At 39.1% G+C, this 24,329-nt stretch overlaps 1 protein-coding gene across 1 annotated transcript in view; it reads right to left on the bottom strand.

Annotated features, from left to right (window-relative positions):
• Positions 1-331: 331 nt before the first annotated feature.
• snx7 (sorting nexin 7) overlaps positions 332-24,329 on the bottom strand; it is a 42,794-nt gene continuing 18,796 nt past the window's right edge. Inside the window, exons 8-9 of the mRNA XM_061093570.1 lie at positions 15,943-16,095; positions 332-2,589 (exon numbers count right to left, since the gene is read on the bottom strand). Coding sequence (XP_060949553.1) covers positions 2,509-2,589; positions 15,943-16,095 — 234 coding nt within the window. The 3' untranslated portion in view covers positions 332-2,508. The remainder of the gene's footprint in view (positions 2,590-15,942; positions 16,096-24,329) is intronic.

The following is a 24,329-nucleotide window of genomic DNA, read 5'->3' as shown; positions in this document are numbered from 1 at the left end:
AATGTTCCTTGGTACCTGATAACTAATAATAATAAATCCTCACTTTGTCATTGCTGCAGAAGTCAAAGCAGAGTGATTTATTTCAACAGCTTAAACCTGTTTTAGAAGATAAGTAGTCTTTCTGTTCAGCCCTGAAGCGATAATCATGACATGTTCTCCAAAAGCATTTTCTTTCCAGACGTTTCAATCAATATTCTGTCATCACTGAGGTATAATGACAAGCTGCTTCATTTGGGATTATTCACCGCAATCTAAAAGACTAAATACCTGGGAAAGACATTATTCATCTTCGTTTTCCCCATCAAACCCATGCTGATACAGTCTACAAACACAGGGTGTGATCAGTCTTTATTATTATGTCATCATCTCATAAAACACTTTTTTACATATTCGATGATATAAGCAAAAGAAAAGTGACAGAAAGTAGATAAGACAAAAATAAAAGTATAAAACAGATCATTCTATTACAAAGACATTGCAAAAAGCCACAGTCTTCATCAGACATGTAAACGTGGAATCTCAATCGGCACAAACAAGCAAACATTCATGTAAGAATTTCATTAGGCACTTACAGCTTCTGTTAGAATGGAGCAGATCAGTAGTACTGTGTGTTATTTATACCATTCTGATCTCACATGTTAGCCTAAAAGGAAGAGTAACTGATGTCACCTGCAGTACAAGTGGTGCTTTTTATCTTTTGGTGCATGAATCTGCACTGTCTGGATCAGCTATAGAGGCCATGATAATTGAAAAACCCACATAACAGCCCAAGACCATTCAGTCGCAGACCAGCGTGTTCATTGAAAATTTGATTTTACTTGGTTACTGTGTCAGATTATGGGATCCTAAATAGTTGCTGTGGATGAAAGACATGGCAGACTTCATGTAGAACACTAACCAAACACAAATATCCTGCGTCTGCATGGCAATGAGGGTCTGTGTGATGTAGATACTGTCATCTGCACATGTCGGCAAGACTGTTTGGGCCAACACACAGTATGTGAACCCATGCAGTGCAGTATAAACATAAGCACTTGCACACCCAGACTATATTCCTTTGCAGTTTTTACATCTCCAGTAGTTTCTATTAGTGGTTTTCCAGTGCAAACATACGGGGACACGTGTAAGGCTGCCACATTATTCCACCTGTTGGTTGATGTCATCGAAAATGTCATAGGGGTTGTCAAAACAATTTGAAAAGGTAGGAAGTTCTGACATGCTAGTTTTTTGTTAGGTGGTCGTGCTTGTCTCTCATGCTGCGTTGCCTGTTTTCCACTGTGACACTCTGCACTGGATAAAATGACAAACTGTCATGTCTGACGCTCTTTTTCATTCTTAACAGTCAGTCAGGTTGGACCGATATAATGCTGTCTGAACTTGACATGTGATTCATCTATAAGGCGTGATTTTTGCTAGAATCAATTTTCTAGACCTGAATTCAAGACTCACAGAATTCAGGTCTAATAAATCTACTGTCTGGAGAACAGTTTACAGACAAAAACATAATCGATTTCAATGGTGAAAATTCATTGTATGAAGTTGTTGTTCCCAAGATCGAGAACATAGACAAGTCCCTTGGAGCTATGCCATTAACTCCATGAGAGTAACATGTTAAGGACTTAAAAAAAACAGTGGTTGTGTCGATAAATGCTATAATATCGTTAGAAAGATCATGATCAGTCATGTGGTTCGGTTTCATTGGTATTATTGAAGCAGTACAATTGATTCAATAGCTGTGTCACAATTATTGGGGTTTTCTTTTGAAGCCTGGATTTTAGAATGAGTACATTAGTGCTGTCAATTCGTCATTAAAACCAAGTTTGAACAAATGAGCACAAACTTAAAATTTCAACCCAACCAATGTAAAATAATCCCTAAATTATATTGTTGAACTCACATTCTGTTTATTCATTCTTCAAACAGCCTCACTTCTATCTCTGGTTTTCGAACCGATACATTTCATTTCATTTTAGACTCTTCTGTGATGGACCTTGAACTATAGCTTACCTAAAGCACGCTCTTTGATGGGTTGAAAACAGGACTTCTTAATTTCACGTTCAGATCTTTTGGCTTGTGCCCAAAAAATAAGCAGAAGAAAGGAGAAATCAATGAGACCCAGTTCTTCATCATCCACATTGGAGGGAAATGTTTCAAAGTGGCACCATGTTGTTTGTAGTTTGTATCAAAGATGCATCACCACAAAAACAGTAAAGTGGAGTCAGAAGAGTCTTCTTTGAATTTTTGGCCATGAACATGGAGGTTTGTAAACATGAATATGTTTGGTACTTTAGATCACAATGTGTATTTTCTTGTTTTTTCGTGATGCCCAATTAACACTGGAATGGTTAAACTAGGATTTAACCCTTTGGCCAGAGAGAAAGAGAGAGACAAAGAGAGAGAGAGTGCTTGATTCGTACATGATGCATGTTTGCATAAGTGGACATTGGTTAAAAGTCTGTACTTTGGAGGTTCTGGTGGATAAACAGGAATTTGATTTTCTTCCCGACCTTAGGAAACATCTTCCCCATCTCGCTGCTCAATAGGTTCCACTCTCTGAGACAGGAGGAATGACTCCCACACAGCCAGGCACTGAAAGAGAAGAGAAGACACATCCTCATCAGCTTCATTAGCATAATATACTGTACATTTTAAAGCTGAGGTCCTGAATCGATTGAGATTAAATGTTTGTCAGCAGAAAGTGATTGTTGGGGCTGCTTCTGAAAAATGTTCATAGATTTTTAAAAAAGAAAACGGGAATCTGCATAAACTTTAGGATTAAATTTGTTGTGATGACATGTCCTTTGGACCTGTTTAGTTTAAATCATTCTGAGACTTTTACACATATCGATGAAAAGCATTGCAGAGGCTGAGAACCCAATGTTTTTTTGCACTTCTCTATTCAGTATCATCATCCCAAAGTTATCATCTAATAAACTACTCAGACTTAAATGACTCATTACATTACATCCTCAGCTGGGAACGGATCAGGTCCAGTCTACATCCAGGACATGGTCAAACGTTACACCCCAGCCCGTTCACTCTGCTCTGCTTCGGCCAATTGGCTTGTTGCTCCCTCACTGTGAGCTAAACACTAATCAAAATCGCATCTTTTACACATCTTCCGCCGCAAACTAAAAACACAACTCTTCCGACTATACCTTGAATAAAACATTTTGAAACCAACAATTTAGTAGCACTTAAATGGCACTTACTTATAGCACTTTGTAGTTTTGCTTTTTTTTAAAGAAATTTTATTTTCTAGATTCTTGTTGTTCTGGGTTTGTACCCTAATGGTTGAATGCACATATTGTAAGTCGCTTTGGATAAAGCGTCAGCTAAATGAAATGTAATGTAATGTACAGATTATAAATACAGACAAATAACGCTTGAGTGATACAAATCATTTGGTAATCATGGTGGTGCCCCTAGTGTGCAGGGCTTTCCTCTGATCAGGCAGACAGTCTGAAGTTGTAAAACTGCAGTGTGGGCTTGTATCTTATTTCATGTACAGTATATTGGCCGTTCATTTAGTCAATTAAAAGTGTGGCAGAAATAAATTCCATGGTACAAGACTGTATTGCTGTACAAGATGTATTTTGTTGTCCAGTCTATTCAAGGCATGATCTTACATCTTACATAAGAGACTAAAAATATAAATCAGAGTCACAGGTGGGGAATTGCAGTCGAGTATATGCCCCTTGAGACAGCTTGAACCAACTCCTAAGGCAAGTCATAAATGTAAAAAAGCAACTCAGACATAAAAAAAATAAATCTCATGACAGCGATTCATTTCAAAGATAAACATGTCCTCTGAAGTGGTCCTTTACAGCTCTATGCCTGTCAGATCATCGTCGACACAATGATCCGAGAGGGAATGCAACATGAAAATAGCAGATACAGTATGTGACAGTGCTGACAAGCATTGTGGGAACTCTCAAGAAAAGAAAAATAGATCAATCATGTCATGCTTTAAAAGGAGAATTTGTGAAGTAGCCTGTTGATGCTGGGGAGCAGCTGGGACCAGGCAAAGTATCATCAGGGTTCTGTCAAAGTCAGAGGACGGTTCTCACATGACTACCCCACTTCTTCTCTCCAAGTTCTCTTTTAATCAGTCTCTCCTTAGTTTCTCACTCCATTGCCGTAACAGCAGTGAAAGCACATTATTGCACTGACAGAGGCATTGAGTGCCATTGTGTGTGTTTACATGTGTGTACTTGTGCATGTGTGGCAGACAACTTGACAAAGCAAATCACGTTTTATTGCAAAGAAGCAGTTATCTAGATAACAGGAGAGGCAGGAAGCCATGCAACCAGAAAGTGAAAATGACAAGAACTCACCTACAGCACAGACACACTGAAAACCCAATCTAAGAACTTGGGTTCCACTTTGTCAGCACACATCAATAGTGCAGTCAGTTTTTCCAAGGTAATAGCAGTTCGTTTAGAGGTTGCAATAAGTCAGATCCTTGGCCCGTCAATTCTCTATTTAACAGCCAATTTCTCTCAATAGCAGCCACAGAACCTTGGTGCCACTGCGGAAGTGGAGGCTGGAGCTTTGGTCACAGAAATGAAGAGGAGGCAGAAATGCCATTGGTGACATTTGGCTTTATTAAAAGTAAACACCTCCGGGGAAATGGAGGGACAGGTAAGACAGTGTCAGGCCTAGAATGAAAATGTATGTATGTATATATATATATATATATATATATATATATATATATATATATATATATATATATATATATATATATATATATATATGCTGTATATAGATACACATACATACTATATACTACATTTGTTCCACCACAAATTTATATTGATACAAACATTTTTTTAAACAAAATGAAGCCTCTCTATATTGGTTTTTAATGGTTTTCCATGCTGTTTCTCTCACCGTTTCTCACATTGACCATCTGTCAGAGCAAGACTGACTGCAGCACCTGGAAAACTCTTTGGTGATCCATTGCAAACATCCGTTAAGTTTTTACCATCCTCTGCAGCAATGTAAAATACTGCATGAACTCTAGAGATGCTGCTTTCAATGTGCTCATACACGAAGCGATGATGTCGTTCTCAGGAGGGTAACGATGAAGAAAGTATGACGAACAAACTCTTTTAACATTTAACCTAGAATTTAAGTAAGCGTATGATAAATGTATGCTGACATGACAATAGTGCATTCCTTCACATCTCTAATGGGATATACACAGAATCATCAGTCATGTTTTTATGGTTCTCATGATCTCCCCAGGTTCCACTTCGCTCAAACAATCACTACTGCAGCAGCAGGATTTGATCTTAAGGTTTGTATTTATATAACCCTTATCTAGTCTTGACTACTCAAACCTCCTTTGAGTACAGTTTTTGCCATTCACCCATTCACCAATATTTTCATACAGTGCATCTAAGGGCAGCTATTTTTTTCTACAAGTAATGAGCAATTGGGGTTCAGTATCTTGCCCAAGGAAACTTCCACATGCAGATGGAAGACTGGTATTGAACCACAGACCTTTTGGTTGGCGATGGACCGCACATTTTTTAACATTTTGCTCTCAAGTCCACACTGCTCTAGAATTCTAAACTCTAAAAAGTTTCTGTTTTCTGCAGTGAAATCCTGTCTCTCAGCGGAATAATTGTAAAAGAAGAAATAAGTCATTTCAAGTGCTGAAAATACATATTCATTTGACACTGGCAACGAGAATTGAGATGAAAAAACAGACTAACAATACCTCTGTTACCGAGTGTAGCAAACCCTAACCCTAACCCTTTCATGGCACATTTCAATTTCTAGCAGTGCAGATAATATTCAAAATAATTGTTAGAAACTGCTTATCTTCAAAATAATGTGATTAAAAGTTAGTACCAATTCTTTCCTTCGCAGCATAACTTTACATTCTAAGAACTGGTGCTTTTGGCAGCACAGACAGAGAGTGTTTCTAACAAAGCAGATTTAGATTTTCCAGCGAACTAAATCTGTCCACGGAGCCATGGATTTAACAGGCTGTTGACTCAGCACACTCTTCTTTATGGAAAACTACAGAGAAAGCCAAGACACAAGGAAATTGTAGCACATTAATCTGACAACAACAAAAAGAGTGTGACACGGAAATAGGATTGATTCACTTCCAGTTAACACAGTAGAATAATAAATGGTCCAGTACTGAAGCTTCTGAGTGGTTGGAGTCTTTTTTACACACAGTCAAATACTAACTGTTCAATCCCTTTGTATACTGTATGCCCAAAATAAAGTTTGTTATATTTTTCAGAACTTGGCAAATTCGGTGCGCTGCTCTTTCTGGTTAGAATTCTCCTAATTCAGTTAAATTATTGTCAATTTGTATAGCGCCAAATCACAATATGCACCATCTCAAGAGCCTTTATATAGTAAGGTCACAACCTTACAGTATTACAGAGACACCCAACAGTTCCTACAATGAGCTAACATTGGCGACTGTGGAGAGACAATAACTCCCTCTTTAGGGACAAGCCTCTAGTCTAGAAAAACAAGACTTAGTGTGACTGTTTTGAACTCAGGCCCATATACTGTATATTTCTATTCAAGTGTATGGGAAAGTGGTCTCAGACTGCAAAACTCTATTCTGTGTATTTAATCAAATGTTGTGACACATTCTGAACTCAGGTCCATGTATAAGAAAGTATCCAATCATTGTTGTACATTATATGATGTAAAAATAAAATTGGCCCCAAGCATGCTAGAACCGCAGGCCATTTAATCCAAGGCAGTAACATCACTTGGAAACAGCAGGGCATCGACGCTCTCACAGCAGGTGAAAATGACTCACGGTCAACTTATGTGCTCTGAAGATACATCTGAGTGGTTCTACGCAGAGAAGGATGTCATGGCTCAGCGCTCTGGGAGAGAAAATATGCACACCTTCCAAAAATGTAATTGTTGTCAGAGCCTCTGCCTCAACAAATCTGATCATTAGATTTAAATTTGGTAAGAAGTTGTACCCATAACCACAAAACAAACTGCCTCTTTAATGCAGCTAAACAATCCTTGTGCCTGATTGTCTTAGTGGAGTCTGGACAGGCATAATTTCAGTGAAGGTGTTCCAGTTACCCTCTGCTGCACTTGCACAAATCAGTCACGTTAGCTAGTGTGAGTCTTACAACTCAGCAAAAAATACCCACACAGACTAAACTAATAACAATTTACATTTCAGTCAAGCCGTCAGTGATTTGTTGAATCTCGGAATTTTCCATCTGATAAGCCACCAAATTCTGAGATACTTTATTTGGGATCAAATGCTACATTTTACTGTTGTCCAGTACAGGGCTTCAAAAGATATTCAAACTTTATGAGGACTGTAAAATAATCACATTTCTATCAATCCTATTGTCCTGCAGATGTCACCATGGTAATACTGCCAAGACTACCTTTGCCAGTCATGGTGATTTTAGAAGGCTTATTTGGTTGCTTTTACCATCACTCGAATATAAAATATTAAAAAATGTTCATCAGTGCAGCGGCTAAAATGAAATTTATGCTGTCTCTCAAATTATTACATCTTTTTCAAATTCAGATCTATAATGTTCCTGGGCTCTCAGATGTATTAACTGAGTGGGTTGAATATCTGCTGATTATTGTAGTCTTTAAAAGCACTTATGCAGTGCATGTCAAGCGGGGGCATGGCTTTATCTAATGTCATCAGTGACATCAAAGGGTTGTGTTGTGATGGACGACACCCATCTGCTAACCCTCCAAGTTAGCAGATGGGCCATGAGCTAAACTAAAATATCAAAGTACACTTTGTAGTCTGAGCAAGTAAAATGACGAAGCGTAATGACTTATTTTTGTACAGTGGGCGGAAGTTGTGACGTCAGTCATGATTCATCTTTATATACAGTCATTGGTCTTAATTCTAAAGAAAATATGGTTACCATGGAAACAGAAAGTGCCGTTTTCAGTTTAAAATAAACTGGTGCAATGCCACTTAGAAATCATTAAGATTTTCTTATACATCATTTAATACAGTGAATAAAGGTGTCTCAAGGGCAACAAAACAGTGGAATGATATAGCAAGCCTGAGCATTAATACAGACACACACACGCACGCACGCACGCAAATTGATGCACTGTATAATTTAAAGGTCCTGACTTTCTATTTTAAGTGCCTGGAGATACTGTATATTATGATTTTGTGCAATACCAATAAAATATAATTGAAGTGAGAGCTGATGATAAGTGGTAAGATGCAGTGTGATGTCTGTGAGAAATGACAATCTCAAAAGGAGTCCACTTGTAATCTGATCCCAAAGAGGAATACATGATCTATGTACAACACTTCTCACCATTGACTGGTGTAAGTCGAGTTAAGAAATAACACTGAGATATTGGTCTGTGTGAGTTTGCTTTACTGATGTCACTATAGACTTCACATGAACACAGGTGTCTGGGAACAGCAGCTTACCATCCTCTTCCTGTTCACAAGTGAACTCAATGTGAGATTTTTTGTTTTTTTATCTTTTGAATGACAAGATACAAACGCAGTGCAGTTTGGTTAAAGGGTTTGACGCCTTTGTCAGGGTGATCTGATCAAATGATTCATGTACAAGCTACAGTCAGGGAAATGGGTGAACCCATTGTTTCAATTCATATCTAATGTGATGTGACAGAGAGCCTGAGCAACAACAGAACGAAAGTGGTTATCTAAAGTACGGGTAAGTATGTCCTGCTATCCACTTCATACCAACCGTCCCCTTCCTGCTCCTCAGTGTTAATGCTACAAGCATGTCATATGAGAATTCCTGTCAGGAGAACTTGACCGTTAAAGGGATGATTTGGTGATGTTCAAATGTTCAAATCCCTTAAGATGTCAAATTTTTAGCTGACAAAAGGGCTTCAGATAACCATTTTCATTATACACTAATGTGTGATTATTTCGTAGTTAATGCTTATCAATATTCAAATTCTCTTATTTCCTCCATCTTGCTTTTTGAAAGTCTTTCATTCTCCCCCACCCTCCACAACACTTCTTACCCAATCTTGTTTCTTTGTGCACTCATTCATCCTCCCTCTCTATTTCCCTTCCACCCAAACTAGGTGGTATAAAACCCTCCTAGGTGCAGGTGTCTTATTATATTCTCATAGGCCGTCTCTCTGTGCTCCACTCCAATAAATCATTCACAGGCCCCATGGCTACAATAGCCCACCACCTTTGCATCTGAATAACAATATCAGCAAATGGGAATGAGTTATCTTATTCTTTTGGATCATTTTCACAAGGGCACCACGAGTTATTGTTTGATCTCAATGCATCTATGGAATGTATGGAAAACATTTGTGTCAAACAAATTTGAAAATCACAGCAGTTGGTTTGATGAGTAGGTTTGGATCCAGGAGCTCTGCCAAATTAGTCACAAAGATAACATTTATTTGATGTGGTTATCACTTGTAACCACCAGGTACTGTATAACTTAGGCTGAGGGTTTTCAATGTCAGAATTGTGTAAAACAAATAAATAATAACAACAATACAGACGTGATGTGAAAGTAGGAGGCAAGTAAACAGGGATGTTAATTATGAGGTTTCAACATTTTCTTTCTGTTTTATGAAGTGATAAATGCCTTCAACAAGTTATGTACAAACTATGCAAGCTGTAACAAAAGAAAACACAAAAAACAGGGTTGGGTTACAAAGGCAATGCCAAAACAAAGAAAGTGCATGTTTTGCTTGTTGATATTTACTGCTGAGTTTGTTTAATCACCTCATGTATTGTCACGGTGTCCCTGTCTTCTGTCGTAGCAATTATCTTGGAGAGGCCACTGCTGTTTAATAAATAATAAAGAACCCAGTGCTAACAAGATAAATGAGTGTCTGAGCTATATTATTTTGATGTACTGTTAAGGGACATTCATTGTGTATAATTGATCCTGCCAAATCTTCAAGATGTTTTCAAGACAAGCTGGTCTTACAGCTGTGCTTCATCAAAGATGCACACAATACGAGTAAGAGGTGAGCCTGGAAAAAGGGTGGTTTCCAAGTAGCTAATAATAGCCCATATACAAACAAGACAGTGGAGCATTTTGCAACTTCTCAGAATTTGCAAGAGGCTAAAGCAAAGCTAAAAGTAGAGTCAATAAGTATTTAGACACAAATACCAGTCCAAATTATATAGAATATGGTCAGCTGTTTGCTAGCACCATCATAACTTTCAATCCCTCCATCTCTGCCTTTGCAGTTTTTTACTTCAGTGTGTGTGTGTGTGTGTGTGTGTGCGTGTGCGTGCAAGCCTGTGTGAGCTGCACCTCATTCTGCAGTGAAGACATCGACAAATACCAAGCTCTGCCACAACCAGCACAAGTGTCACAGTGCTTAAAAGTCTTGGTATGCCTTCCTCAGCCCCATGCACCCAGCTTCAATATGTGGACAAATCCAAAGCTTGACAGACCTGCCTCACCCAGTTATTGTACTGCCCAACACTTATGTTAAGCCTTCTCTGGACAGTCACTGAACGGATTAGCTTACAGTAAATTCAACCAACTACTGTTGAGATAAACCAGCAGTTGAGGATTTTGTATTCCATTTTCCTTTTAACGACCTTTGCATACAGCTTATTGTTATATCTTACTCAAACATGTCTAAAAGCAGAGCTTAAAGAGCAGCTATGTGTGCGCCGGGCAATTAACCAAAAATGTAAATGTAACGGAATGTCGCTTAATTCCGTTAATACTTTCCCCAATTCATACATTCAAATCTGGTTTCTGCTACGATCCATGGTGTATTACCATGCCGCATGTCCTCCTTGTGCTCATTTGCATGAAGGCTGTTTAAACAAAAAACTCGAGACGTAATGTGATTCGCACAGCCAGGACATCAGGGTTAAAGAGACCAGAACGATCCGGATTCATGATCCGATACCATCAATTAATAACAAAATAAATTAAGGGTATTTAGGATTTTTGTGGTCGATCGTCTATCGTTTGAAGTAGTATTGGCCGAGACCCATACAGATCACGAGGTCTTTGGCCCGGTTTAACCCTGAATAACATGCGTTTTAGGTGATCCAAGTGACCAATTATGATTTGATTTCCCTTTCCCGCTCTACATGCAAATAAACATTGCAGGACTGAATCCTACTCAGAATTTTGTCACTAAATGTCCATTATTACTGTGAAGTTGTCACTTTTTTTTCAATTAAGCGCAACATTAAACTCCTGTAGCAGCCTGTGTATGTGTCAAATGTTTCACCTGTGCTGTCAGCAGCTGCAGGAGTGACGCAGTGCTGGATTTTATAACGAAACTATATGAGCAGGACACATACTTTAACTTTCTCTGCCTGTGTGGAAATCTAATTTTTTCATTTCACAGATAGATGACGAAGAAAGGCATTAATACCAGAGAAAGGAGAAATGTTCATCCTGTTCACATGGTGAAGCGTCTGTCCTGCCGGGTTGTGACGGGCTCTAACCTGGGAGCTCTAACCTGGAAACCATACACAGCTGACCGCAGTAGACAGACAACGTCGTGATAGAATCCCCGCTATATATGCAAATAAACACGTTCATCACTCCGCGAAGATTCAATGTGTTAATAAAAAGAAGAAGAAATGCATTGCATTTTAACCGACTACTGAGATAACACGCTTGGACAAATGCACATACATATTTTTTTACATGTCTTTTAATAAACTTTGCAGCATATAAGGGTACTGTTGACACAAACGCAAAGAAAAATCAAGTTTTTGTCCATTTAAAACCAAGGACAGGCAAAGTGCTAATAAAAAAAATTAATTTAAATTTAAGTTTCCCTTTTTACTGTGAACCAAGAACAGGCCAAGTGCTGGTACTAAAAATAAATAAAAAATCAAGTATCCATTTTTCGTGTTAACAAAAAAGGACAGGGAAAATAACATTAATAAAAACATCAACAAACGAAACTACAGTCTTCTTCGGACTAAATCATTTTGATTAAAACAAGACGTTTGTCAGGCAATAGGATAACATAAAGCTTTTAAACTCGTTAATTAAAAGTTTAAACCATATTTTTGTAATGGATGCTAGAATCCTGCGCGCAGGTATAAACGTGTATATATAACATCTGACAGAGGCGAGTCCGCATCGTCTCCGTTACGAAGTCACACGTGACTCCTCCTCCTCACATGCGCGTGTCCTGCTGCCCTGGAGAGCAGGTCCTCTGTACAGATACTGCAGGTAGTTTTTCTCGGGCTGTTAAGAGTGAAGTTCTCCCGAACTTTTTACTTCCTGGTGTGCGACTGCGCGCGGCAGCGGACGCCGACATTGGTCCATGTTTCGTGGCTATTGCACATGCGCGACTTTCAGAGATAGGAAGGGAGCGAGATGGCTCACTCCTCAGCTGCTTTCATCAGCACCTCCGGTAAAACAACGTTTAGTTCCGCTGCGCGGCACGAGAAACACGCGCTATGACGTCACCAACGAATCATCGACGGGTAAATTCGTCGGCGACTATTTTGGTCATCGATTTTTGTCGACGACGTCAACTAATCGTTGCACCCCTAATAAACACGTATTTTGCATCACAGAGAAGCAAATAGTGATCAAACTCCTGGTAAAGGCCAGACCGGCGAAGACCACAATGCAGCCCCTATCATCAAAACATCATTCATAAATCATAATCAAGGTAAGTTTTAAATAATCGGGATACTGATTTGAAGAGATATCACTAAGCGCCAATTGTGTGCTATTGGCCTTCCTGCCTTTTAATCAAAAACTTTTAAAAAGTGATGTGGAGGAGAAGAACCTTTGAGGCTTCATTTTTTTTAAATTCAAACGTAGGAAATAATATGTGGTGTAACTCAAGTAGAAAGCAGGCAGTCTCATTTCCCATTATTATTATTATATCCATGGCTGTATGTATTATTCAGGCAAAATCACGGTTTTAAGGCTCCCTTTTTAACAAATAGTTTTACTGACTATATTAAAAATGCCTTCATATTCAGTGGCAGTGTGCCCTTTGGCGGCTTCTATACACTTTCCACATTCCCACACACACAGTCCTGCACTTCCATCTTAGTGAGGACAGTGATTGGCATAATGCATTCCCTCGTGCATTAACCATCACAACTTAATACATAACCCTAAACCTTAGATAAACCCTTACTTGAATCTAATATAAACTTAACCCTAAAACCAAATCTTAAACCTCTAACAGCCCCTGAGAAAAGTGGCCAAAATGTTCTCAATTTCCCAATATGACCTCACTCCGTAAGGTCTCTACTCAAAATGGTCTTCACAAAGATATGAATACAAGTACACACACACCAGTACTCATTTGATGTATTGCATTTGGTTGCTGCGGGGCAATGTGCTGGGTGATGGGTGTTTTTTGTCATTCCTGCTGCAGGGAGAGGCCAGCAGAGTTGGCCTTCCCCTGCAGACAGAGACACTGGAGAGAAAGCCCAAATATGACAAGGACAATCACAGACACGCACGCACGCACGCACGCACGCTGGCTTTGTGCATTAAGACATTGTCATGTTGAAGAAAGAACGAACAAAACACAATCTTTGGCACAAAGTTAAGCACACTAGTTTTTCTTTTCTATAATGTTTCGATGTTAAGTATTTATTAGTTAATTTTCAAATACGTAATCACCTAGGTACCAACCATTATCCAACCTCAACCAAGATCTTTACAATCTGCTGAGTCATTTATAGGAGCAATTCAAAAGAATAGCCGTGAATCAAACCTTCAAATCCTGCCACCCTCTGCTGACTGAGCTCCAGTCTCCATGACCAGAATACATCAAAAGTGGAAGCATATTTCTGTGCACACTGCTTTCTTAGACAACATCATGACTAACAAAAGCTATAATAGACTAAACAACTGTTGCCATAACAACTTCATTGTCTCGTTCTCCTTCTGCTGTAATGCTCTCTCGTTCTAGCTCACTCCATTGTTCTTTTCTCAACATTTAGCTCCCTGCTGTCTCTGCTGAGCTGCTTGGTCCTTAATCTGGATGGTCTCTTCTACATGGCAACTTGCATTGTCTCTCTCTCTCCGTTTTACTCTCCTCCATCTTCTATTGATATCTCAATGCTCTTCTTTCAGGTTACATCCACTCCCTCCAAATAGTTATATCATACAAGAATTGTGTGCAGATTTTCTCAATTATGAGCAGTCAGTGGTCGAACAAATTTATAGGGAGATTCATTGCTCTGTGAAAAAGCTACAATAAGTTTGATTAGACCCTGTGACCAACCCAAACGAGTGTAAATATCACAGGAGATGAATGAACAAATTAGATTGAGCTGAAAGACTTTCCAGCAGTTGCCATTTAAAAGTTATGAGGCCTTTATGGCAGGAAACTTGTAGGAACTGCCAATGGCATTAGCATTTGAAGAAGCTCATTTCATGGTCTATTAGTTGCACTGGTTGTATCCACTTCTATTGTGTGCAAATATCAACAAAATATGTATTCTAAACAGAGGTGCCCAAACCTGACTATATAATGTAAACAGCATTTTTGTCAAGTATCCCAGAAATCCAATGCTCTGCTGTTACACAGCTCCTCGCAAAACAAATTTTCTGAAAAATGTATATTCAATGCTCAATGAGTAAAGTGTCCTCATAGTTAAAGAGTGAACAAGAAAGCGACTATCCTGGAACCAGGCAGGTTGGATTTCAATAATGTATGGATTCTACATTGTTCTACATTGATTGTGACAAATAAGGATCTTAAACTGGTTGGATCTTTATATTCTTGCTGTTCTTGAAGAGGTTTTCTGACAGCATTTCCCACCTATTTTTATCATGCGGGATAAAATAACATCTTCTCAGCTCAGATTTCTTAAGTTAAATGGTGACTTACCAGGCAGCTGAGGGAACTCATGGTTGAACTGTAATAGTACATGTAAACTTCTGTGTTCTTCTGACTATACTCTACTTCCAATCTTATTAACCACGTATTAACTTTTCATTGCCTGCTCTTGCACTGACCAAATTTCAGCTTTGTCGTTTGTGGTGAAATATACAAGGGGGAGTGAGGAGCTATCAGACGCTCCCAAATGAAATTGTTGACATGTCAGAAATTTTGGTCTGCCATCTTCAGACTATTATACAATTTTTTCTCACTGTGTTTGTGCACAATGTCAAAACAAGGTGAAAGTGAGACCAGGACATGGTTGTAACAATGCATAATTTGGACAGAAAACACAGAGGCAAAAGTGGTTGAGTTGTGGCAACAACAGACCTGCCTATTCAATATCTTCTCCTCTTCCTATAACAACCAACATCCCAGAATGAAATGTCTTTTTTTTTCCTGTTTCGGGAAACACTGAATGACACATCTGCTACATAAATACAAAACCATTTACCAAAACCATTTACATCTGGTCAAGACAGAGCTTCTCTTCCTGGTTATCGCTGTGAAACAAACTTTGACTTCTTCTTCTTTGACAATGGTCAGACTGGTCCAGAGGGGCCAGCAGGTAACAGACAGTGTGAGCTGTCAGGTCAGAACGTGAGGTTAGGCCACTTAATGTGTGACCACAAAAATCGGGAGCTTTGGCTTTTCATTGCAGACCATTTACTTAACAAGAACAATTCTAAAACTGAACAGTGTATATCCAGCTAAAAAGAGAACCATTACACACTGCTAAAACTAGACTACTCTACAGGTAGCAGAATATTAGAGTTTTAAGTAAGTTATTAAGTGAGTATTTAGAAATGTTACTATTTAACTTTAAATGTAGTCAATGTTATTTCCTTCATCATTTCTCATGTCTGATGAACTGAGAGGACCTCTTGATTTATCCACTCAGCTGGATCAGAGTCTCCTTGCTGAGTTTGTATGCTGCCACCTTCTATGTATGTACATAAACTGTCTCAGTAAAGACAGAGGTTGCCTAGATTAATGATGGTCCTCTTTAATTAGTAATTAGCTCCAAATGCACTTAATTCTAAACCTTTTGATGATCAATAGAACTCATCTCACCTTCTCATAGTAGTCCACGTTCTTCTCTGCGGTGGAAATAAAGGCTGATCTGAGATCAGTTCTCATGCTGTTCTTCCAGCGGGACCAGTCTCCCTTCAAGGCATCATTAGCCATCTCCATCCGGTCTGACAGACCATCCACCTCCTCCTGCAGCTGCCGGTCAAAAACACAGAGCAATGGCTGAAGGTTCAGAGAACAAGCATCACAGGATCGGCCAAATCGAAAACAAAAAAGATGAAGATAGAGAGGTAAAATGATGATAAGGATCATTATGGCAAACTGAATTTTATTTAGTGATTTGTTTAGCATCATATTCAAATTCTCCTGTAGAGAAAGACACTGACTCTTTTATGCTTTGATATTTCTTGTACTGACTTGTGAGAGCTAAAGCAAATCAGTTCATATGAGGTTTGTGCATAAGTATCACTGTGTCATTTCCCAAATAACTCTTGGCTCTGGAATTTAGACTCAAACCTAACGTGAAATCTAACTACAAGACAAACACTAATCTACTTACCTAGAGTGCTTCAAACCTAATGGCCATACCCCCCTTTGCTTCTGATGTTTTGCCTGTCAATTTGTGTGATGCTTTGTCAGTTACCAGCCAAATCCAACCTACACTTCCTCTACCTGACGAGTGTCTGCCTGTATAGACATGCTCTCAAACCTGCCTGCTTTCAGACCACCTCATGTCTTCTTCTCCAGCCCAGAATCTCAGTGAAACCAGCTTAAGAACTGTTGAAGGTTTTAACAATAATGTGAGTGCAAATTTTAGATATTACTCAAAACAGTGCAAGATTAAGTGTTAAATATTAAATGTGTTTGTGGACCAGTGCTTCTTCAAACAGCATTTACAGCCAAAATAAGTATGCTATCTCCATTCCTAGATGGCCATCTACCTACTACTTTCACAGACGTCTCTCTGACTTTCACATAAGTCTTTGGAATGCATATCTTGCAAACCATTCATCTAAGCAGCATCACACTTTGCATGTAAATTGCCAGAGAAAGTGAAGGGCAGAGCTTGGTGAAATTGGACATGTGATACATTCATATTAATAAAAAAAGATTAAACAGGTGACCAACACTCTAGCAGTTGCAGTGTGTTGGAGTGGAGAGGAGCAGCATGCTACCAGTCGGTTTGTGGACCGAGCTAAACTGTATTTTTCTATGTCCTTAAACGAACGATAAACGACAGCTTTAGTCCGTAACTGGATCAACCACGAGTCAAAATCACCAACAGATCATTTAGAAATTTTGATTATTTACATTGCAACATATCTGACTGATACCACACAGGCACGGATCTCTGTCAAGTGAATGTATGAACAAATATCACCAGTTCTGTATATCATTCAAACTTCAACTCCAGTAATATAGCAATTACAGTTTCATTTCATATCACTCTGCACAACAAACTGTGTATAAAAATCTCTAAACACAACATCCAGCACGCTAAAAATAACAACTTGACAATATATTGTAGTACTCACTAATGACCAGGAATAATTCTGAAGTAGCTCCAGTGCATTAAAACAGGCCTAAAAATCTGACAATACCAAACAGGCAGGTTGAGATCGGGCAATGCACTGGTTAATACAAATTCAACAAACCTCAAATGGAAAAGTAAATTGCTAATCAAAAAATATCAATGGAATTAAACTTATCATCCATGAGCAATCCCAGTTCACAGTTTGAATTCACAGAAAGCTGTCACGAAATCTGCACTTCCGCTCAGCTAAAAAGGTTGTTTCCACCTTTTATAACTAGTTGCCTTTGAACGTGGCTGAGTGTTATATAATTTATTTGTGTTCTGCTTCAGTGGCTATATAAAACAATGGATACTGCTTTGAAAAACAAGTTTTAACCTGAATACAAAAACGATCCCAAGCCAGCCCCACTGATCCTGTGCACCGACATAAATCAGCATAAAGCACCTTTTATTAAAGAGGTACTGAACCAGAGACCCACAGTGGGTTCACCAGATCACAAAGAACAGCAGGAGCCAATGCGCTCACTCATTTACTTCATTTAATTAATATAATTATATAGATTACTAATCACGATTTAACTTTAATTTATTACATTAATATACTAATTGAATTATAAAACAGTAAACTATTTAGTTATTTTACTACATTAGAGTAATGAGATGGAATCAAAACGCTCTCATCACTCTAATGTAGTAAAATAACTAAATAGTTTACTGTACAATCTAATTTTTAATGTGTATGAATACTTTAGAGTCTAAAGTATTCATACACATTAAAAATTAGATTGTCCCAATTGGGGACACAGCTTTTGTTCCAAGTGGACAAGCTGGTCTTTCTTCTGAAATGTGTCCCCAAAGACAGATTATGACAGACAAGCTGGGGGCTTATCAGCGGCCTCCTTGTTACTGCCGTGATATTGATCCAAAAACCTTGTCAAGGCTATATGGCCAGATACCACAGTGCATCTCTGTGTGTGTTTGTGTGTTCAATTATTTTTCCTCTGTTCAAATTCTTTAGCTGGAACATATGGGCCAATTGCAGCATCACCAATAGTGTAGGTCAACACCAAAGTGTTTAGGGTTCAGCAACTGTATAATCTGAAAGAGGCTTCATCCTTAAGCGCAGAGTAAATCATTGCATTATATGAAGGAAAATATGACAAATAAATGTTATTTTCACAGTTAACAGACCGGTGCTGACTGACTCCATTTCCCGGCACACAAGTATCACAGTTTGGGTTGGGAAATATCCAAGTTATGTTTTTGTTATACTTCTCTACAAGACTTCAATAAAAATTGATGTAATCATGTAAATTGACAAACTTGTTTCATTAACCCTAGAACACTGTTTTTTACCCGAGCGAGTGTGGTCACAAGATTTTCATTGTGTTGCTGCTGTCCGAGTGGTGTGGGTCCTTGGGTAGCTTCAGTCTGCTCACTGACGTCATAGAAGGTAGGGTAGTTTCCCTGCTTCCATCCCTGTTTTTTTCAATAGGCACGTGTTTGGGTCATTTTCATCCGACGTAATTGTTAGAGGGTAAACATTTTTTGGAATACAAGTTGTAAATGATTCAGGGAGATTGTGCCTTTACCGGACATGTCCCAGGAACAGCTGGACCGAAGAACAAGTTCCCAGCTCAATTTTTTGAGGAATTATTCTTTAACAACCCCCAATTTTTCACAAATTTTAGAGCCTTTTTATAGGGTCCCTCCATGATACATTTTTTTCATTTTGTGAGATGTTGTATCGGGGAAAATAAAAGAAGACTACTTCAAATTGCCATGTATTGTTGGACATTAATATATTTTGATGAGAAGTATTTTTTATCGGGTATATTATATCGGGTAAAATTAACCCGACGTTAATGACGGTGTTACTAATTGTACATTAGTGTTCTAGGGTTAGCAACATTAATTTCTCCATTCCATCAAAAATAATTCAAATGACATTTTTTAAATCTGTTGTTTTTTAATTTTGTCAGCCTACATGGATTACAGATAATATTCAAATAACACAAGCATAGAATATGGTTTGATGAAACAGTGAGCTGCTAAAATAGAGCAACATTGCCTTCTCCTGGCTGTAATGGGTCATTGACACATTCATTCTGTCTATGGAAAGGTTGACTTGTATAAAAGCCTAGTATTTCCTCTCCAATAAAGGCCAAATAAACTTTGAAGAAGAGAGCGATTTTTAACTGTGCTGTTTGATTCTCATCATACTGGTCAGTACAGTTCTGTTTTACCGCTCATACACAACTTAAATATTTTGTGTTTCAGACTGCTCAGTCATGGTATGTGCCGTCCAGTTATGACTGAACAGTCTTCACAAACTTATCTGATCAGCGTCCCACTACTGTGTCTCACTATTTTCTAAGAGAACACTCCTTAAATCAGCAAAAAAACATATTAGGCCGGCTAGAGGGCTATATGTGTTCATTAGCGAGACACTTCGGAATGCAAACTGGAGGAGCAGGAGATTGAACCACCAACCTTCTAGTTAGTTGATGACCCCCTCTACCTCCTGAGCCAGAGCCGCAAAATAAATACAGACAAAAGTAATGTCAGAGAGAAAGAGAAACATGTGGCTAATCAAGTTAAACTGGGTATAAAATAACAACGTTAGCCATGTAGGAATTAACAATGATATGAATAAATTAATTAATCAACCCAAAATAATTAAGTCATGGAATTAAATGCAAACACAATTGCAGTTAATTAAATTAGCAACTAAAGCTGTAATTGTCTCAGAGGACGTTTTAAAGATGCACAGTACCAAAAAGCAGATCTCCCCAACTCTGTATGAATGTTTGGCACCTGCAGGACGTGCCAGGTCTAATGGGTAAAATGGCTTCCAGCATTTCAAGAAGAGCTGAGACACTTTGTAAAATAGCTTTATAAATAAATAAGAATAAATCCTGATCCCTCCTCATTGATTGAGCTGGAAGGCCAGTATATTGGTGAAGGGGGAAATGGTGTGTCCCATAACTATTTCAACTGATGAATATTAATTCACTGATATAATGCAGCTACAGCTTTGAGGTTGGCACTGGCTGCCCACCCATAAATAACATCCCAATGCAGAGAAGAAAAATACGGCACATCAGTTTGAAAAAAAATGTAAGGAGTTAAAGACCAGTTTTAAGGTGTTTTTGAAAAAGTTTAAATGATATTTGTACATCTTGAGTGGTAGTTGGAATAGAATCTGCACAACAATAAAGTACCATGTCATCTCGTTAAGTTAGTTAAAGGCCTAATCTTATTTCAGCCCTTGGCTGTACCTCCCAACCCTCCCCCTTCGCTTTGCGTGTTCACCTGTAGGTTGTAGGGTAGGGATGTTATTTGTATGTTATCGGGAAAAAAGTGGTAGGGGTAGGGCCAAGGGGGAAATGGGATTGGGCCTTATTTGTACAATGAGGAGGTTAGGTTGTTTTTATGAACAGTAAATAAGAACTGTGTCAAAGGTTTTTGTAATATCAATATAAAGGGCAGCTGTGTATTCTGTTATCTAGTATTGAGACTATATTGTTTATATAGTGCTATTCCTCGGCCTGAAGCTAGACTGAAAACAAGGGACAAGAGCCATATCTTCAGCAAAACTATTTTAATGTAAATGATGAATTGGATCAATAATCTGGCGTCAGTTCACCACCTCACGTCTGCGTTGCCACTTTCCTTTCTCCAAAGAACTCGTACGCATGGGTCAGAGTTTGCGTGGAAATACACAAATTTTCCTGTCAAGTTTGTTTTTATAAATCCCAACACTTGCGTTAGAGGTGCCGTACGTACGTTTTATGCCCCGTTTTGTGCGTATGCAACGGCTGTAAATGAGACCCCAGATCTGGGTGCATGTCCCTAGCAATTTGGGGCCCAGTTGGGATCTTTCCTCCTGATCCAGAGCCATTGGCTGCAGTGTTCTGCAGTGTGTGATGTTTCTTTTATGTTCTGGTGCAGGGCATGTCCGTGGATCCCCCAGATCTTTGAGCAACCTGAAACTCCTGATCAGTGGAGAAAGCCTTTGTGGAGGTGAGGGGGCTGGGAGAGCACCCTCACCTGCTCCACAGAGGATCACTAAGCACAGGCGAGAGCTGTTTGCTGATTGGTCCTCCTGTCTGAGCTCCCTCAGGAGAGACTCAGACACTGGAGAGTTGCCCGGACTGAGCGAGAGACTGAGCTGCAAAGCTAGTCTGCTTTAGGTTGAAGTTTATTCATGTTTGTTAAATGTGTCTGATTTAATAAATATGTTAAAAAGCGAATGGTTCGTCTCTGGTGATGGTCTACTGCCACAGCCTTCTCTGTCCCTGTTCCCCCTCATGGACAAATGTTTTCCTTTGAGCTGTGTCTGACGTTTTGGATGGCTATGCATTGGTAGCAGTTCTCTTTGTTTTAGTTGTTGCTGCAAGGCATTTGAGTACCTTGTTGTGTCTCCACGTATGCCTACCTACAACCGGTAAGGATGTGCCTGAGGGTAGCTAGAGTTGAGCATAGTGGGAAGGATGGATTTTCGTTCAGCCAATTCTGTAGGTTTTGGGTGAGGGAAGAACGTCATCGGTTGCCCTAAGCAGGAAGCTTATCCTGCTTGTTTCCGTTCCTCACAGTTCCAGCTGTTCTTCCTATTCTCTGTGCTCTTCCATTTCATCTACTGCGCCTGTCTGGCTTGAATGACAGTCTTTGCACATCTTGCAGCCTCATCCTGTACCCCAAATTTCCAAGACAACCATTTTTCATTGCTCTGCAGGAGTTGCCTTTTTCCACAGGGGTCTACTCTGACCTATGCCCATACCTCCTCTTCCCTGCAGAACAAGGCCCACAATGTCAGCATTCTGGAGTGCAGCTTTTGCCTGTTGAGTTGCCTCATTTGGTGACCATTTCTGTCCTGTTGTCAGTGATGGTCCAACAACCGATATGGATGTGTCTCCGGACTCGGAGAGGGTCATCTCCAGTCCTTTCATGGTGCATTTAAACTCCTCTACAAGACTTGAGATACTGTAGGCAGGTTGATGATTCCTTGTCTATACAGGTAGATGTTACTTAGACATCTTAAAACTCCTAACCATTTCCTTGCATTGTAACTGAACATTCTCTCTATGTTCTCAACTCTTGTGAAGGGAACGTCAACTACTTTAAGTGGCCACATCAGTCAGGGTACAGGGCAAATTGTGGGGCCCAGAAAATGTGTGGACATGATAGGCAAATATCGTCAATGTCATTGACATTTCTGTTAATGTAAAACTTTTATTTCTACCTCATGAATGCCATTGAACATCAGCTATAGTGGCATGTAATCTGCTGACATGGAAAGGAGTGAAGGTTTAAAAGTATTTTCTGATGCTCCACCCAATGACCGTTCAATAAAAATGGTATAGGTGCATTTTCATACACGCTGCTTCAGCGCTGCTTGTGGCCACATGGTTTCTTTGACAAAAAGCTCTCTTTGAAACAGTAACAAAGGCATCTTTTCCACCACTCCCACCTCATTAGCACCGATGTGTTGCAGGCACAAGATGACTGATATGCATTAGAAGCTAAGGGACTGAATTAAAGCCCCCCCCCACCCCCACACACACACGCAGACACATACAGCTAATTAAAGTATGAATATAATAGAAGTCTGTGGGGGAATATCTCAGTCCTCCTTAATTAAAATTTCACAGAAGGATTTTGATATCAGGTGGGTGAGGGGACACACACCTGCACGGCATACAACACTGCATCAACATCTCCACCAGAGACAAAGACTGGTTCACAGCTAGATGCAGTGGGAAAGAAAGCATCTGCAGCAGCACGATTAGGAAGGCTAGTTGAATCCCCATTTTTCTCCTCCAGTCTTTTATTTAACCTGCCTGGGGTAAATTATAGACAATTATATATCTGTCCAGTAGAGAGAGACGACAAATTCAGATTAATCTGACTGTAAATGTTCTTTTAGTTTGAACATTAATGCAGATTTTTACATGATCTGCTAGTATTTAAATTTGGTGTTTTACCAGAAATTATGTACACCTGGTGTTCATATGTTTCTCCTGTACTCACAGTGCAAACTCATTTAGACCTGGTAAGATAAAAAGATTTATCCTGAGAGATCAAACCTCAAGAAGTGAGCTCCAAGTTTAGCTGTTCACACCTTGAATCACTGAATCTGTCTCCTGTGAGACCTTGTGATCATATCTTACTTCACCCGCTCTATATGTAAATGAGATACGTATTCACATTCAAACTTATATTTCCACTTATATTTCTATATGACCATTTATGGTTGAATGTGGGAATCAAGAGGGCGGGATTTGAGCCAGATCCACGTAAAAATGTTTCCAGGTGGATTTACAAAGTGAACATTGCGTTCAGGTATGCGTGTGCACAGATTTTTTTTGACTGTGGATTGAGGAGGGGACTCCTTCCTGTGTTTACCATTAGCTGCTAGATCGCTAGTTTAAAAACTCTTGCCTGTAATTATTATTGCCACCATCAATGTGGCATTGATGCATTTACACCTTTACTGTCATGTGGTCAATCTCTATCAAACTGCAATCCAATCACCAAAAACACATTTTAATACAGATATAAATCATGCATTTACATTTAATTTAACCCTTAACTTAACCTTTAGTGCTAACTTTTTGCATTGTAGTGGAACCTTTAAAACAATAACAGTTGTTTATTTTCTTTCTACCGTCCAGTATCAAAACTTCTGTGTGTGTGTGTGGGCCTCAATTAGAATGTCTAATGAAATAATGATTGAAAATAAAATACAAACTCACACATTCATAGACAAACCCCTTTAGTAGAGTGTTTAAAAATAGCTCTGTCCTTTGCTTGGCAAACTTTCTGTCTTCTCTCTTTGTCTACTGACATTTTGAAGAGCGTCATCTTCTAAAAGGGATATGCGGTTTTTCAT

Source organism: Limanda limanda, chromosome 20 (genome assembly GCF_963576545.1).
Source record: "Limanda limanda chromosome 20, fLimLim1.1, whole genome shotgun sequence".
Lineage (NCBI taxonomy): Eukaryota > Metazoa > Chordata > Actinopteri > Pleuronectiformes > Pleuronectidae > Limanda > Limanda limanda.
The sequence above is the reverse complement of the archived record's forward strand: the minus strand, read 5'-3'. Positions and strand labels throughout refer to the sequence as shown.